Below are 16,740 nucleotides of genomic sequence, written 5' to 3' on the forward strand. Positions count from 1 at the left end.
AGATTGCCTTTATGAATCAGAAAAGCTGATGGTATTTCTCGAATCTGTGGAAACGGGAGGACTCCACACTGCTGAATTACGATGGAAGACAAAATTGCATACATTTGTAACATTTGTAATGTAATTAGTGTTATGTACCTGGAAAAAGTAACAGTGTGTTAGCAACATGTAATATTTTCTATGTGAATTTTTATTTGTTTTTTGACTTGCTGTGAATATTTAAGGATACAGAGGGCAGCTATAAAAGGTTAAAAATGCCTTAATTCATCTAGAGCCTCTGTGGTGTGTAAATCTAACCGGGCAGCAACATATTTAAAGCTTGTCTGAGCTGAGTTAATCTTCTGGAAAATAATCTCCTTGGTTAGCTCTGGAATATGAGTAATTTTTAATTAATTTATCTGGGAATATTTAGGTGGTAGCATGATCAAATAGCCTTCTCTTGTGATATATCCATTTAGACATGGAGAAATACAGTGTCATTCTTTAGTTTCTCACATGATGTGATGTGCCATGCTATATATAGTATTGCCTATACTTTTCATTCTGCAGGTACCACTGTCACACCTGTAAGATGGTGGATGGGGTAGGTGTGTGCACAGTGTGCGCCAAGGTCTGTCACAAAGACCATGAGATCTCCTATGCCAAATATGGCTCTTTCTTCTGTGACTGCGGTGCCAAAGAGGATGGCAGCTGCCAGGTGAGACCGAATACCTCAGGTCATCATGGGAAGAGAACAACAGCGGTAACTTTAGCTTGCAAGTCATTCCCCCATTGACCTCCATCCAGTCATTTCATTTGATTAGGGTTATAGCTAGCCCACACATTTGGCCAGAAAATGAGCAAAATCATGTTAGGAATGTCTTTTTGTCAACTTTTTGTGTACTGAACAGGTCAGCTTCCCTAGTTAATCTTAAAGTCCGTGTAAAGAGATAATTCAAGGTTTACTTTGTATAAATATAAAAGTCTTTGAACCATCTTTTACTGAATTTTGTAGGTGTCGTATAATATTTTTTATCTGTGTGGTTTATAAAATATTTTTTATGATGTGACAAACATGTTTGTAACCACTTTACACGGACTTTAACAAATTTTTTTTATTTTTTTATGTGCATGTGATGAGCAAGCCATCAATTACATCTTACCTTTAGTTTACGGCGTAATAAGTACGATAGGCTTTTAGCTTTTTTGTTTTGTTTTGTTAATGCGATGTTTTCCTCACTATCAGTGTTGTGATAACATTTGCTCATAACAGTTTGGTTCACTTTTTTATAAATGTTTGTTCCACTTCTGCACTTATACGTATTATCGGTTGACATTTACAATGCATAAAGGGGAGCATAAAGAATCATTTAAGTATACATTTATATTAATATCAACTTTCTCCACTTCTTACTTTGTGTGTTGCATCATTCACAGGCCCTGGTCAAACGCAGTCCCAGCAGCGGCATGGGCTCTACTCTTAAAGAGTCTTCAGCTTTCCAGAGTGAGCTGCGTATTCCTGAGAGTGCTATTCGCCACCAAAATTCCTCACCGTCTGACAAGGGCAAGGTCACCATCTGTGATGGCAAATCCAGTGATGAAGACAGACCTAAGAAGAGCAGCGTGTGCAAGAGCATTGAAGGCTGTCAAGAAGAGCTGCTAGCACAAGTGGTTAGAGAGAACATATTAATTTATTTTTATCTGTCATCTCCTAAAACCGTTAAGAGTTCTTCTTTTTTATGTGAAAAGATGTTGTGAGACTTATGTTTTTGCCCCTCTTTTATCATGCTAGATGGGGTCATCTACTGCTGCAGTCATACTGGAAATGCTCATGTTTCTCATGGAAGCTATCCAGACCAACTTCCAGCAAGCATCAGCAGTGGGAAGCAGCAGCCGGGCACAGCAAGCCCTCAATGAACTGCATACTCAGGACAAAATTGTGGAGATGACGGACCAGTTAATGGTATCATGACCCAAATAGATTGCCTGTTCCAGTAAAACACTTAATTCATTGATAAGTTATTAAAACTTAATTAAAATAGAATTCTATTATTTACCTGCTGCATTTCATTGTTAACGGCTACTTTTTCCCTTCAGGTCCCCACACTTGGCTCCCAGGAAGGAGCTTTTGAGAATGTGCGAATGAACTACAGCGGTGACCAGGGGCAAACTATACGCCAGCTCATCAGTGCACATGTCCTGCGCCGTGTTGCCATGTGTGTTCTGTCTTCCCCCCATGGACGGCGTCAGCACCTGGCAGTCAGCCATGAAAAGGGGAAGGTAAACTAAACAATTTAAGTTCCTTTGTCCAATTAGAAGGGCTTTCATTGAATTCTTATTTAAAATATATGCATTGTTATTGTGTTTTTTCTCTTTGACTTTTTTCTTTAAGTTTTCTTTAAGTTGTTTGGTATGTTATCAAGATACTTTGCAAACTATGAAATAAGAACAGATAGGGAAATCTGTGTTTTCACTGTTAAAATGTCTCAACCTGACTTTTTCTCCATTTCCTATCTGGCAGATAACAGTCCTTCAGCTGTCTACTCTCCTGAAACAAGCTGACTCAAGCAAAAGGAAGTTGACACTGACCCGTTTGGCTTCAGCCCCAGTCCCATTCACTGTCCTTAGTCTTACAGGAAATCCCTGTAATGAAGACTACCTGGCTGTGTGTGGCCTTAAGGTCAGAAACGAGCTGCTTCTTGTAAAACAACTTGTAGAGTCAAAAGAACAGTTGCTGTAGGAATTCGTTAAATTTAACTATCTTGTTTTTTTTCCATTCATCTCTTCCCAGGACTGCCATGTACTAACTTTCAGCAGCACAGGTTCTGTGTCTGACCACCTGGTGTTGCATCCACAACTGGCCACTGGCAACTTTATCATCAAAGCTATCTGGTTACCAGGCTCACAGACTGAACTTGCCATCATCACTGCTGACTTTGTCAAGGTATATATTAAAATAATAAACATATTTTGCACTTAAAGCAACATAATTGATTTTGTTTCTGCAATTTCTTTATGAAAACAACCATAGATACTATACATATACCTTTCTGCCCTAGGAAAACAAAAGATTGCTTAATACTGCCTTTTAATGCTTGTTCCCTTTGGAAAACAGATCTATGACTTGTCAGTGGATGCCCTGAGTCCAATGTACTATTTCCTGCTCCCAAGTTCCAAGATTCGTGATGCTACATTCCTTTTCAATGAAGAGGGGAAGAACATTATTGTCATCATGTCATCAGCAGGTTACATGTACACCCAGGTCATGGATGAATCTAGCAGTGCTCAGCATGGCCCTTTTTATGTTACAAATGTATTGGAGATAACCCACGAAGACTTGAAGGTAACTAGGATTTGACATGAGTTGATGTTGTGACAAGGTTGCTGTCTTAATGGTCTCCAACAGGGGTGTCAAATGTACGACCTTCGGGCCACATTCGGCCCACAATACAATTATATCTGGCCTGCAAGGTATTTTCATACGTCAGTTATTAATGGCTCGTCAGCATGGGGGAGCTAAATCTTCAGCCCTGCTGAGAATCCATGCAAGCAGGGGTGGGACTTTATTTTGATGGGCACACCATGCTGCTAATCACATGCAAAGACAGACTGCGATCAGACCATTATGTGAAAAAAGGAAAAGGGGGCAGAAGTTCCAAAAGCAGCAAGTTTAGTGGTGTGCCAAATCATGCCAGAGTACAAAAAATGCTTAGCTATGTCTCTAATAAAACCTCTGTAACTTTGTGAAAAATAGAAATGTTTCTGTTTTTCACTTTCTGCTATAGAATTATCAGGGGTGGGGGCTACAGGCTAATTAAAGGCTAACTACAGGCTAATTTTGTAACTTCTTTACACTGACCAATTTCGTTGTACTCTGTACAATGACAATAAAGGCTATTCTACTCTATTCTAAAAAGGGGAGTTTCACTGGTCCGGCCTGCTTAAAGTCAAAGTGGGCTGCATGTGGCCCACGATGTAAAATGAGTTTGACACCCCTGGTCTACAGTATTTCTGTCATACTTTCCAGCTCTCATTTCTTTTGGGGGAATGTTTGGTTGATGTGTACATCATACCTTTATTCAGTGTTCAGGTGTTTTTGAAACTACATTAAAGAAAGCAGTTTTGAGGTAAATTCTTTCTTTGTAAACACAGGATAGCAATGGACAGGTAGCTGGCGGTGGTGTTTCTGTCTATTACTCCCATGTCCTTCAGATGCTTTTCTTCAGCTACAGCCAGGGGAAGTCATTCGCTGCCACAGTGAGCCGCAGCACAACTGATGTGCAGAGGCTCTTTGCCATCAATGTGAAAGGGTAACACAATAAAATAGTCTGTAAAAGCCTATCAAATATAATCGTAACTGGAAAAGAAAATTATGAACAGAAATATTTTTTTTCCCATTTTGTCTTTAAAGCTCCAATGGTGGCAGCAGTAAGATGTCTCCTGCACTGTGCCAGTGGTCTGAGGTCATGAACCATCCAGGCCTTGTGTGCTGTGTGCAACAGACAACAGGCATACCTCTGGTTATCATGGTCAAACCTGACACCTTCCTCATCCAAGAGATTAAAACCCTGCCAGCCAAAGCTAAGGTAAATACCATTTACTATTGTGACATGAAACTGGTTAGGATACCATGAAAACAGTAATTGGAGGAAAAAAAGGAAATTCCATTTTGGAGTACAGAACTGTATAAACACAAAGCTTTTCCGGTTGTCTTGTTTACTAAGCAAAGTTATTTCCCATGAGTTTACCTAATTTTACTGTTTTCTAAGGTTAACATTTATTTGTCGGTTTCTGTCAGATTCAAGATATGGTAGCTATCCGACACACTGCCAGTAATGAGCAGCAGCGCACTACCATGATTCTTCTATGTGAGGATGGCAGCTTGCGAATCTACATGGCAAATGTGGACAACACCTCCTACTGGCTCCAGCCCTCATTGCAGCCCAGCTGTGGCATAAGCATCATGAAGCCAGTCCGCAAGCGCAAGGCCGCTGCTGCCAGTAAGTTTGTGGACAAGGGTTATTTTGTAAATGCCAGTTATGTATGATGAATGAACAGCTTGTACTAACCTGTTTATTGCTTACTTAATATTTGCTGATATGTTACTGATGACACAGATTTGTAACCTTTTCCATAAATGCCCGTATGTTTTCTGATTTAAGTTTGCTTATTTTAAATTTTTCTTAAAATTCAAAGTGTAATTCATTCACATTTTCAGATCATGTTTCTTGTGTTCATTCTCCATGTAGCCAGACATACACAATAATAAAAGCAACTAATCTAAAATTTTGGGGAGCTAATTTGAATGTAATGATTTTACTTTAAGCCACCCGGACTTCCAGTCAGGTGACATTCCCAGTGGATTTCTTTGAACACAACCAGCAACTGACAGAGGTGGAGTTTGGGGGTAATGACTTGCTGCAGGTCTACAACGGACAGCAGATCAAACACAGGCTCAACTCCACAGGGATGTATGTGGCCAACACAAAGGTAGAGGCATTGTACCTTAATGTTCTGTGTTAGAAAAGGTGTAAAAACATTGCTCTGCTTCTCTCTTGTAATGCAGGTTATTGCTGCGTCAGCAGTGCTTGAGTTGATAACCATGGTGCAGCAGAGGGATCTTTGTTAATTAAATTTTATGTAAATGTAGTTTAATGTTATCTGCCATCACTTGTGTTGAGACTTTGCTGTCTTTGCCATCTACATTTGTGCAGTTTACTATACCAGAGTACATTAGTATATGTCCAGTCTAAATCCAAGTGACCCTGCTTTAAATAAAAACAGTGAAGACTAGAGCAGGGCGATATGGCCAAAAATATTTATCACGATATATATTTGAAAATTTGCGATAACGATATAACCGACGATATAATTGATGCGAGACAAAATACAACTCCACAACATTACTAGCGCAAAAAGACAACCTTCCATTTATTTTCACTTAAACAAGAAGCTGGTTTTTATGTACATTAAAGCTTTATAAAAATGTAACAGTGCAAATGCAAATTCCTTGCTGAAAGTTTAACCAAAAGGCATTTCCAGTAGAAATGGGCTGACATATCCTGAGCATAACCATGTATAATATCCACTGAAGTTAAAAAGAGGTGCTTTGCAACATTAAACTGCAGTGTGCAGTATGTATTTTTCGGACCATAAGGTGCACGGGATTATAAGGCACATTAAGCGAAACAAAGCAGTCAGATAAATCAAACTTTATTAAACTCATTCTTCTTGCTTCCTCCACTTCTGTACCATTGATTCATTAATGTTGAATTCTCTGGCAGCTGCTCTATTCCCATGTTGTTGCAGTCTATTAATGACTAACCTCATATTGTGGATGGATTATCTCAGTTGTTCTCCTGACTGAAGTTTGGTCCGTTTACAACATCCTGCCATGCGATTGCAGTTGTCTCTAACCATGAAGAACCTTCACGTTAACTTTTATAAGTGGAAAAGTGTTAGTGTTCGTCCTCCAGCTTCACTGTTTATGTTATGCTAACATAGCTGTGTCGCTAGCGATCACGTAGCACATCATTATATACCAGCTAGCCCAACTTCAGTAACCCTACAAACGTCACTGCTGTTTAGTTTCCTGTCTTCATTTATGTTGGAAGTGATAGCAGAACTGTACGTTTGATTTTTTTCAGAAATCTCTCAGTCAGAACATGCTATATCATGCTTAGGTAACTAGCGAAACTAGCGAGCTAACTTCCGCTAGCTTCCTGCTAACGTCTAACTCCGTTAAATGTAATAACTTTAGTTTTCATGGATGCCTGGAAGTTAAACTTCATAGTTACACCTGGTAAAGCAGCAATGCTGATCGTTTTATTAAAGATGAAAGAATTTAGACAGTTTTTAACTCTAAGTGATGCTGCAGTGTTGTTTGACCTGAAGCGTACAGAGTTTAGGACCCAGATTACTCCCAGATTTAAGAGCATCTTAGTCCGACAAATATGACAATAACAACGGCCGCTTGCATGTTCTGCAAAAAAATGTGCTTTGTCGTGTATCTGACGGACAAACACCAAACCAGTTCCACATCACGGAAGTTGCACCATTTTTACAAACCAATTCTGGTTCATCTGTTTCACTCAACAATCGGCCATGTGCGTATGAAAACAAAGGCACTGCGCATGCGCGTTTTACTCCCATTCTATCGCGATATTTCATTTTCCTATCGTTGCCTAACATTATACCGGTATTACCGTGAACGGTATAATATGGCCCAGCCCTAGTGAAGACACCTATTCTAAACATGTTTTTCAGCTGTAGTCAAGAAAAAAAGATGTAAAATAACAAATGTCATGTTTCTTTTTGCTTTCCTTTCTCTTTTCCTTCATCCTAGCCTGGAGGGTTCACTGTAGAGGCAGTAAACAACAACAGTTCAATGGTGATGACAGGTATGCGGGTTCAGGTGGGCACCCAGGCCATTGAAAGGGCTCCTTCTTATGTGGAGGTCTTTGGACGCACCATGCAGATAAATCTGACAAGAGCTCGCTGGTTTGACTTCCCCTTCACGAGAGAGGAGGCCCTGCAGGCTGACAAGAAGCTGTCTATATTTAGTAAGATCAAGACTGTGCAGTGGTTATACGTTTTTTTTTTTTTTTACTACTTAATGGTTTTTCTTGTTGCCTGTATTGATATTCCAATACACGTGTTTAAATAATTTGTGCTGACCTGTTCATATTATTTGGTCATATGGTCATATGCTTCAGTCTGTTTAGATAGATCTTCTAATACACTGTCTTGCTAATTTTTAAGTTGGAGCATCTGTTGACCCAGCTGGAGTCACCATGCTTGATTCAATTAAGATCTATGGAAAAACCAAGGAGCAGTTTGGCTGGCCTGAGGATCCACCAGAAGACTTCTCATCTGCCTCAGTTAACAATGTCTGCAGTCCCAGCCTCAACCAGGGCAATGGGACCTCTGATGGAGACATAGCCACCCCAACAACAACTAGTGGCACTGTATTAGAGAGGTATGAGCTTTTCAATTTGGGCTGCGAAAAGGTCAACCCAAGTTGTTGGCATTCATTTTTTATCCCCAGGGTTGAATAAACCACTCCTAATGAACTGATGAGCAAGTTGACCATCATCTATTAAGTACCTTTTAGAGATGGCACGATACCACTTTTTTATGTCCGATACGATATCATAAATTTGGATATCTGCCGATACCGATATGAATCCGATATAGTGTTTTTTAATCAACAAAACTGTTTTTTTTTAAATATCTTGCTGCATTTTGTATAAGTTCATACTCAAGTTTAAAACAACAACTACACTAAAGCTATTCTGTTATACCTGTATACAAAAAAAAATATTTCATAGTTCAGCAATACTGATCAATCTAATAAATTCAAACCTACACCATCCTCCCTATTCTGGTATTTTAAAGAGTGCTTAGCGTAAATATTAAGCAACCTTACTAATAGGGTTCCAACTCCCAGCAACAAAAATAAATAAATAAAAAATAGGGAACCACCCTCCACCTCATGATGCTTAATCGACGTAATCAACCTTAATTTGATGCAGTGTGAAAAAAAATGCACAGAAATGAATTATTTTTCAAGAAATATTAAATAGATTCAACATCTTTCTTCAACAAAATTGCAGACTGCACAGATGGTACCTTCCCAAAGGAAAAAGTACTATAGCTTACTAGGGTATATATATTAGACTTAATAGTTACTATATACAGTAATTGACTTCTATTCATTTTACATCAAATTAAAACTTTGGGTGTCAGATAATTATTTATTAAAAGCTAGACATTTTAAATGAGAATAAGAAAGAAAAGTATGTCTTTGTGCCCCCTTTTCCCTGTTAATGCCCTATCGGCCCCCCTGGCTAAACTTTGCTAGATCCGCCCCTGCACAGTTACCAGCGTCAGCTACGTAGAAAAAGATCCTCGAGTAGAAAGTAATATTAAATAAATTCTAACAACAGCTTATCAAGCTTAAACGTGCTGCTGTTGTTCAGCCGCTGGTTTCCTCTTTCTGGTGCAAAGTGGGCCAAAAACAAACAAGAGAGACGTACTCGCGACAGAAAAGCCAACCAGCTGATCATTAAGCAGTTTCATGATTGAAGTAGCAGCAAGAAGAGGCAGTCGCTTGTTAAGCTTAACGCAGGAATGCTTTACATTCAGAGATGGACTTACACACTTGCTTTACTTCTCTCGGGGATAACTTTGTCAGAGATGAAATGCCGGGTTGCTAGCGAAGCTCCACATGCTATCCAGACCACCGACAGGTCCCGCATGTCACAGCCGCTCTATCACGTGATGCATACTGCTCCGACGTGCTAACATTCTGAGGCGAGTTACGGCGTGTTGCAAGTTTTGTGAGATGCTTTCGTGATATTTAATGGATCGGATTACATTTTTTATTTTTCTCCGATATCCGATTCAGTAATTTAGGTCAGTATCGGACTGATACCGATACGTAATATCAGATCGGTCCATCTCTAGTACCTTTATATAAAACCTCTCGGTAGATTTGTTGGGTTCAGTGTTTCATCATAACTGTTTTTTGGTCCATTCACTTGACAACGAAATGTTTTCTAAAACATTGTTTTATCTACATTTCCTCAGTTTTGTGTGAAGATGTATATTTTGTGAAAAGCGCAATACATATATTACCATAGATGTGATGTTTTTTAAAAATTATTTTAACTCGTACTACATTTTATAAGCATGTATTGAATACAGCTGTGTAGTATGGGTTGTTGGACACAATCCTGAAATTTGAGCAGTAGCAGTGAGCTCTCTTTAGTGTGTTTTAGTGCATGGCTCTTGTGATCATCTTTTCTTGCATGTGTCTTTTGTTCAACTGAATCATTTATTTCCACTTGTTTCTTTCCGTGATCCTCACACTTATTTTTGTTCTTTTTCTTTTGCTCCCAAAATTACAATAAAAAGTTGTGAAACTGAGTCCTTATCAACATTGGACCGGTTAGTAACTGCCTTTTCTCTGCTTGTTTGTATGGTTTTGTGCATGTGTGCCAGCTTGTTTGTCTTTGCCTGCAACCGAACATGCCATGCACCATTTCCACACCTGTGCAGCAACAGAAACATTTTTCCCCTGACATTTATTCTTGCACTCAATTTTGTTTGGCGTTTAGAGTAGCAGCAGAATAATAGTGCTTTTTCCCCCTGTATGATTGGTTATTTAAAGAATAATTCACAGGAGATGCAGAATTGATGTTCTTTCTCTATTTCAGGTTGGTGGTCAGCTCCCTTGAAGCTTTGGAAAGCTGTTTTGCAGTTGGTTCATCCAGTGAAAAGGTAAACCTGTGAAGACTTTATTTTTTTATTGACTTTTAAAAGCATAATTCTGTATAAATGAATCCCTGTTATCTACATGCTTGTGTTCAGGATGCATTTTTAATTCATGTCAACTCTATAGGAGAAAAACAAGGCTGCAGCACTGGAGTTGGCAACTTTACTTCTGTCGATGCCAACACCTGTAGGTGTGCAGCAGCAGACAAAGGGGCTTCTTGCCAGTCTGCACACAAGCCGTACTGCCTACCACAATCACAAGGTAATAAAAGAGGCCAAATTCATACAATGTTTAGCTCATTATAATCTGAAAAATGTTGTATTGATTTTCATTAACAGCCAAACACCTTAATACTCTCGCGAACCACTATCCCTCCCTCTGTTCTCCTCAGGACCAGTCCTTGCTGAGCAATGCTGTGCAGTGTCTGAATAGTTGCAGCCGGGAAGGGAAAGAGCTAGACCCTGATGTCTTCCAAAGACTTGTAATCACTGCCCGCTCCATTGCGATCATGAGACCCAACAACTTGGTGCATTTCACAGAAACAAAATCATTGCACCATGACTCGGGTAAGAAGCTTTTCTTGTTATGAAGAATGTTGGCATAGAATAGAATGTTTTATATGTATTCTTGTGTGAGCATATAACAAATAAACTTGATTTTTGTCAAAGTCAGAAAAAGATACTTTTTACTTTTCACTTACAATGAAACAGCTTGGAAGTTAACTGACTTATAATTCTCACACTTACTGGTGTTCTTCTCTTACTAACTCAGAGGTGACAGAGGATGGACAAAAGCATGTGGATAGTGAGAACTGTAATTTTATTGCACAACTGATGAATAACTTCTGGAAACTTCATGCCCTAAAACCAAAGAATGCCTTTCTTGCTCCTGCTTGCTTGCCTGGTAAGTTCTACCCTGTGGGTCCCCAACATTTTGCAAGAACATTTATTGTTAAATGTATATGCATTTATACATATGTGTTGTGAGTAATGTTGATTCACTTAAACCTTATGTAAACAATTTACACGTATTGTAATGCCCAACAGCACGAGTACATTTGTCTTCTATTCTGAAACCCTAGTCTGGAAATGAGTTATTTATTTTAAATTTAAGGTCTAACTCATGTGGAAGCAACAGTAAATGCCTTGGTAGACATCATCCATGCATACTGCACATGTGAGCTGGATTACGTCAATGTAGCCTCCAAAATCTACATGCAGATGTTACTGTGTCCTGTAAGTATATCAGTTTTATTGATCAGTCATTTTTATTTATCTTCTTCTCCTTGAACAGCATTTTAACTACTGTAGTTTGTACCTTGTCAGTAGATTTTTTTTACATGGCTTTACAAGGGTGATAATAAGCAGCATGCCTATATTAAAGATTTTAGGCAATTAGAAGGAGCTCTTGCATGGATCACTGTCAAAGTCATGAGGTAACTAGTCTATATTTAACAATTCACAGGACACTGCTGTCAGCTTTTCTTGCAAGCAGGCTCTGATCAGAGTGCTTAGACCAAGAAACAAGCGACGCCATGTGACCCTTCCATCTCCCCCACGTTCCAACACACCTATGGGTATGTTTATTAATTAATTCAAAGTATTAATTGAATGTTACTAGATGTACATGAATATTTGATAGTTTTTTGGGGGCAATATTAAATATGATTTCTCATATTAGTTATCATTTTAACAAGGCTTTAGGGATCCTCTAAATGTTTGCGGTTGATCTCCTTTATCAGGAGACAAGGATGATGATGACGACGACGATGCAGATGACAAAATGCAGTCATCAGTGTTGACTGGTGGAGAAGAGGGTCGACAGGAGAGCCAAGAACAAAATGAAGTGGACCATGGCGACTTTGAGATGGTGGTGAGACAAAGAGCAGCAGTCTGTAGGCCAGGGGTGTCCAACTCCAGGCCTCGAGGGACAGTGTCCTGAAGGTTTTAGAAGTGTCCTTGATCCAATACAGCTGTTTTAAATGGCTAAATTACCTCCTCAACATGTCTTGAAGTTCTCTAGAGACCTGGTAATGAACTAATCATGATTCAAGTGTGTTGACCCAGAGTGAGATCTAAAACTTGCAGAACACCGGCCCTTGAAGCCTGGAGTTGGACACCCCTGCTGTAGGCTGTTTCTGACATTGGACTAGCATTTTTTTTAGACTATTTAGAGACACTCATCGCAAAAGTATAAATGATCTTCCTGTTCCTGAATTATTCTGGATGCAGAGTATAATGTTGTAACATCGCAAAGATATATTTAAAGTAACTAACTAGCTCTGACGATGTCAAAAAGTTTGTAATTCACTTCTGTTCATTTATATTATGACTAAATTGTTTTTCTGAGCTCACACTACATAGACAATAAATATACACTGGAGTAACATTTTTAAAAGCCACTTATATTCCTTTCTTTGGCTTGTATGACCATCTTCAAATTTAAATCTTAGTTATCTATAAATTACATATGCATGTTAAAATTTGGTAAAACATGCCTGTTTTTGTGCTTCACAGTCCGAGTCTATGGTCCTGGAGACAGCAGAAAATGTCAACAATGGAAATCCATCTCCCCTCGAGGCTCTGCTTGCTGGAGCTGAAGGTTTCCCCCCCATGCTTGACATACCTCCTGATGCAGATGATGAAACCATGGTAGAGTTGGCAATTGCTCTAAGCCTGCAGCAGGATCAACAGGGTAAGTGACCAGAAAATCCTAAATAAAGTAATAATTTTGTGACTAGTGTGACTGTGACTTATTACTAGTCCTACTCAGCATTAGTCTTTCCTGTCTATGCTGAAACTATTCTAAATTTCTTTAAACCTTGAAATTCATAGAGCCTTACAATTTTTCTTTTACATAATTGTTTCGAAGCTTTTTTGGTGTGTGTGTGTGTGTGTGTGTGTGTGTGTGTGTGTGTGTGTGTGTGTGTGTGTGTGTGTGTGTGTGTGTGTGTGTGTGTGTGTGTGTGTGTGTGTGTGTGTGTGTGTGTGTATCAGTTGCCACCCTTCAGAGTGATTTAAACCCTCATAAGTTATTCAACAAAATACAATTTTTTCTTCTTCTCCCCCCCCCCCCCCCCCCCCCCCCCCCCCCCGATTACGTTATTTGAATTGTTCTGATCTGCAAAACTTAATGTTTCACCCTGACACATTTTAATGGAAGTTTGGGCACTCCTAGAAGTCCGTCCTTAAACACAATTTTTGACATTTTTAGGCAGTAGCAGCAGTGCTCTTGGGCTTCAGAGTCTAGGCCTGTCTGGCCAGGCCCCAAGCTCCTCTTCACTTGATGCTGGCACCCTGTCAGACACCACTGCATCAGGTAATAAGACCATCTTCACGCTCAACCGGAAGCTAGTTTTTAATGCTTGCAAAGTCACTGTTGCAAGTCAGTTAAACAAACCTTTTTTTTAAAGTTCCAAAAATAAAATAACTTTTTATTTTTAAATTAAATAAAAGGAAATTATTATCATTAAATAATTTTATTCTAACTTGAAGCTCATAAGCTCATCAGTGATACAGCATGTAGTTGTACTGCTCATATCTGTAAGCTGGCCAATGTCAAATTAACCCCTATAATTTAATGCCACACTGGTCACAATGGGTTCGGTAGCACTTATTTTTGATTGTACTGCATGCTCTTTGCATTGTTGGTGCACAAGTATAAACTAAGATCATGTATCCTGGCCAGATGACCGCGGTGTATTTACTGTTACAGCTATTGCTATGATTTCAGCCCCGGCATCAGATGATGAGGGCAGCACAGCTGCTACTGATGGTTCCACATTGCGGACCTCCCCAGCTGAGCACGGCGGCAGCGTGGGCTCAGAGAGTGGAGGTTCTGCTATCGACTCTGTAGCAGGGGAGCACAGTGGTGGGTGATTTAAGTAAAACAGGCCAGTTTAATATTAAAAACATTATATATGCATGCCCCGAATTAGTGGTAGTATCTCAAATATGTAGGAACTTTATATCCAATTCTTTTCAGCCCTGTAGTAAGTATTAGACTTTAAACTTCTTTAGACATTAATTTTCTCTAATTCCCAATAACCTTCTGAGAAAGGTAGCTCTAAGTTTACAGATTATAATATAGTGTGTCACCTTTCCTATCCTTCCCTTTTCCCATGCCTCATTTTGTTGCGCTTTAAAGTCCTGAGGGGCAAACGTGACTCTTCAGTTTAAAATAAAACCTAATCCTTCCCTGTGTTACATTACCAGATTTCCATATTGCTTAGTTGCTTTCATTCATGCATTTGTATAGTGTCAGGTCGCAGCAGTGCATATGGAGACACAACAGCGGAAGGCCACCCCGCTGGTCCAGGCAGCGTGAGTTCCAGCACTGGAGCCATTAGTACCACCACAGCCCAGCAGGAATGTGAAGGCTCAGAAGGTGAAGGAGAGACTGAAGGAGACATTCATACAAGCAACAGGTCAGATTCATGAATTTGGATTATTTTAGGTTAACTTAAGGCTCCATGATAATGAACATCTGCCATGTGATGTGCTGAAGACTCATTTATACTATCTATGGATACCAACATGACCATAAGAAAGACAGATAATAATATTTACTTTTTATTACATTGTCATGAAAAGTGATTTATGCTTAATAGTTTAACCAGTAAAAAAATGTCATTATGTTTTTCATTAGGTTGCACATGGTTCGTCTTATGCTACTGGAGCGTTTGCTTCAGCACCTTTCTCAGCTCCACAATGTAGGTGGAGTCCAAGCTATCCCTTACATGCAAGTTATCCTCATGTTGACCTCTGACCTTGACGGCGAGGATGAAAAGGATAAAGGTGCTTTGGATGACCTGCTTGCACAGCTCATTGCCGAGCTTGGCATGCACAAGAAGGTAACTACTGTTTTGTCCTTTCCTCATTTTGTATCAGGCTCAGAATATTTTTGTTTTACTGAATCGTGTTATATCTCTGCAGGATGTTTCCAAGAAGAATGAGCGTAGTTCCATAAATGAAGTTCATTTGGTCATCATGAGGCTGCTTAGTGTCTTCATGTCTCGAACAAAGTCTGGATCCAAATCTTCCTCTGAGGTACAGTTGTACTATAATCACTATGTAGTGTGTAGCCAGGTTTGCACCTCTCTCAACAACTGCTCAAAATTGATTGCAGTCATTCATCACATCTCATTTTTGCTCAAGTTTCATATTATTATTAACATAACTTGTGCCATGAAGCTCACAGTTTCATGGCTATCATGCAACTTGATTATACTTTGTACATCATGAATTTTGAAGTCAGCTGTTTTCCCTCTTTTTGTCTTCTAGTCATCCTCCCTCATTTCCAATGCCACAGCAACCGCCTTGCTCAGCCTGGGTTCTATTGACTACTGCCTCCAAGTGCTCAAGTCACTCCTGGAGTTTTGGAAGAGCCAACAGGGTGAAGAAGAGCCAGTGACTGCCAGCCAGCTCCTCCGCACACACACAGCTTCCTCTCCCCCTGACATGAGTCCTTTCTTCCTTCGCCAATATGTTAAGGTAAGATAATCTCAACATAAAAAACGTAAAAGACTATTTATATCTCTCAAATTTTAACATTAACTCAATATATTGTTTTTGCAATCAGGGGCATGCTGCTGATGTGTTTGAAGCCTACTCCCAGTTGTTGACTGAAATGGTGCTTCGGCTGCCATATCAGATAAAGAAAATTGCTGACGCCAACCCACGTATCCCACCTCCTGTATTTGATCATTCCTGGTTCTACTATCTATCTGAAGTAAGCCATCATATAAATGTTTTTTTTCTTTTGTCTTTCCAAAAGAGAGAAATTGATCTCCTCATTTTCCCCCCCCAATTTTTCCCAGTATCTGATGATACAACAGACACCATTCGTCAGGAGGCAAGTCAGAAAACTGTTGTTGTTCATTTGCGGCTCAAAGGAAAAATATCGTCAGCTACGAGACCTGCACACTCTTGACTCTCATGTGCGCAGCATCAAAAAGCTTCTAGAGGAACAGGGCATCTTCCTCCGGGCTGGTGTAGTCACTGCCTCATCTGGCTCAGCCCTACAGTATGACACACTCATCAATCTGGTGAGTGTCTTGATAAGACAGTGTACCACTCCTGCATTACTCTGGATCCATTATTTATAAAACAGGTTTAGTTAGAACTTGTTTATTTGTGTTTTTATCCTTTTTTGTGTCTTAGTAAGCTGCAGTGCTGTGTTGAATTTATTGGTTTTATATATATATATATATATATATATATATATATATATACACACACACACACACACACACACACACACACATATGGGTTTTTTTTCTTTGCTATGCTTTGCTGTAAATTGCTTTATTTATTTTTGTAGATGGAACACCTGAAAGCTTGTGCTGAAATTGCCACTCAAAGGACAATCAACTGGCAGAAGTTCTGCATGAAGGATGACTGTAAGTTGTTTGTGATTACTTATTTATTTTTGAAGCAACAAATGTTTTACACAAGTACTAACTATTTATGTCTCTGTCTTTG

General features: G+C 39.4%; 1 protein-coding gene across 8 annotated transcripts in view; it reads left to right on the forward strand.

Annotated features, from left to right (window-relative positions):
* Window positions 1–16,740, forward strand: part of ubr4 (ubiquitin protein ligase E3 component n-recognin 4) — a 56,309-nt gene that overhangs the window by 22,459 nt on the left and 17,110 nt on the right. For 2 of the 8 annotated variants that reach the window (XM_080898517.1, XM_080898520.1), the window contains 31 exons: window positions 550–742; window positions 1,417–1,650; window positions 1,772–1,942; window positions 2,077–2,259; window positions 2,501–2,659; window positions 2,771–2,923; window positions 3,095–3,322; window positions 4,132–4,289; window positions 4,391–4,565; window positions 4,778–4,979; window positions 5,306–5,469; window positions 7,325–7,541; window positions 7,741–7,957; window positions 9,898–9,930; window positions 10,200–10,263; window positions 10,385–10,519; window positions 10,650–10,824; window positions 11,030–11,161; window positions 11,372–11,493; window positions 11,723–11,834; window positions 12,000–12,130; window positions 12,775–12,952; window positions 13,472–13,576; window positions 13,991–14,128; window positions 14,516–14,684; window positions 14,906–15,110; window positions 15,193–15,306; window positions 15,541–15,750; window positions 15,839–15,988; window positions 16,077–16,304; window positions 16,580–16,658. In XM_080898517.1, coding sequence (XP_080754643.1) covers window positions 550–742; window positions 1,417–1,650; window positions 1,772–1,942; window positions 2,077–2,259; window positions 2,501–2,659; window positions 2,771–2,923; window positions 3,095–3,322; window positions 4,132–4,289; window positions 4,391–4,565; window positions 4,778–4,979; window positions 5,306–5,469; window positions 7,325–7,541; window positions 7,741–7,957; window positions 9,898–9,930; window positions 10,200–10,263; window positions 10,385–10,519; window positions 10,650–10,824; window positions 11,030–11,161; window positions 11,372–11,493; window positions 11,723–11,834; window positions 12,000–12,130; window positions 12,775–12,952; window positions 13,472–13,576; window positions 13,991–14,128; window positions 14,516–14,684; window positions 14,906–15,110; window positions 15,193–15,306; window positions 15,541–15,750; window positions 15,839–15,988; window positions 16,077–16,304; window positions 16,580–16,658 — 4,934 coding nt within the window. The remainder of the gene's footprint in view (window positions 1–549; window positions 743–1,416; window positions 1,651–1,771; window positions 1,943–2,076; window positions 2,260–2,500; window positions 2,660–2,770; window positions 2,924–3,094; window positions 3,323–4,131; window positions 4,290–4,390; window positions 4,566–4,777; window positions 4,980–5,305; window positions 5,470–7,324; window positions 7,542–7,740; window positions 7,958–9,897; window positions 9,931–10,199; window positions 10,264–10,384; window positions 10,520–10,649; window positions 10,825–11,029; window positions 11,162–11,371; window positions 11,494–11,722; window positions 11,835–11,999; window positions 12,131–12,774; window positions 12,953–13,471; window positions 13,577–13,990; window positions 14,129–14,515; window positions 14,685–14,905; window positions 15,111–15,192; window positions 15,307–15,540; window positions 15,751–15,838; window positions 15,989–16,076; window positions 16,305–16,579; window positions 16,659–16,740) is intronic. The other 6 variants (XM_080898521.1, XM_080898522.1, XM_080898518.1 and 3 more) reach the window with 5 other exon arrangements.

Source organism: Rhamphochromis sp. 'chilingali', assembly GCF_963969265.1.
Source record: "Rhamphochromis sp. 'chilingali' genome assembly, chromosome: 12".
In the NCBI taxonomy this organism is placed as follows: Eukaryota; Metazoa; Chordata; class Actinopteri; order Cichliformes; family Cichlidae; genus Rhamphochromis; species Rhamphochromis sp. 'chilingali'.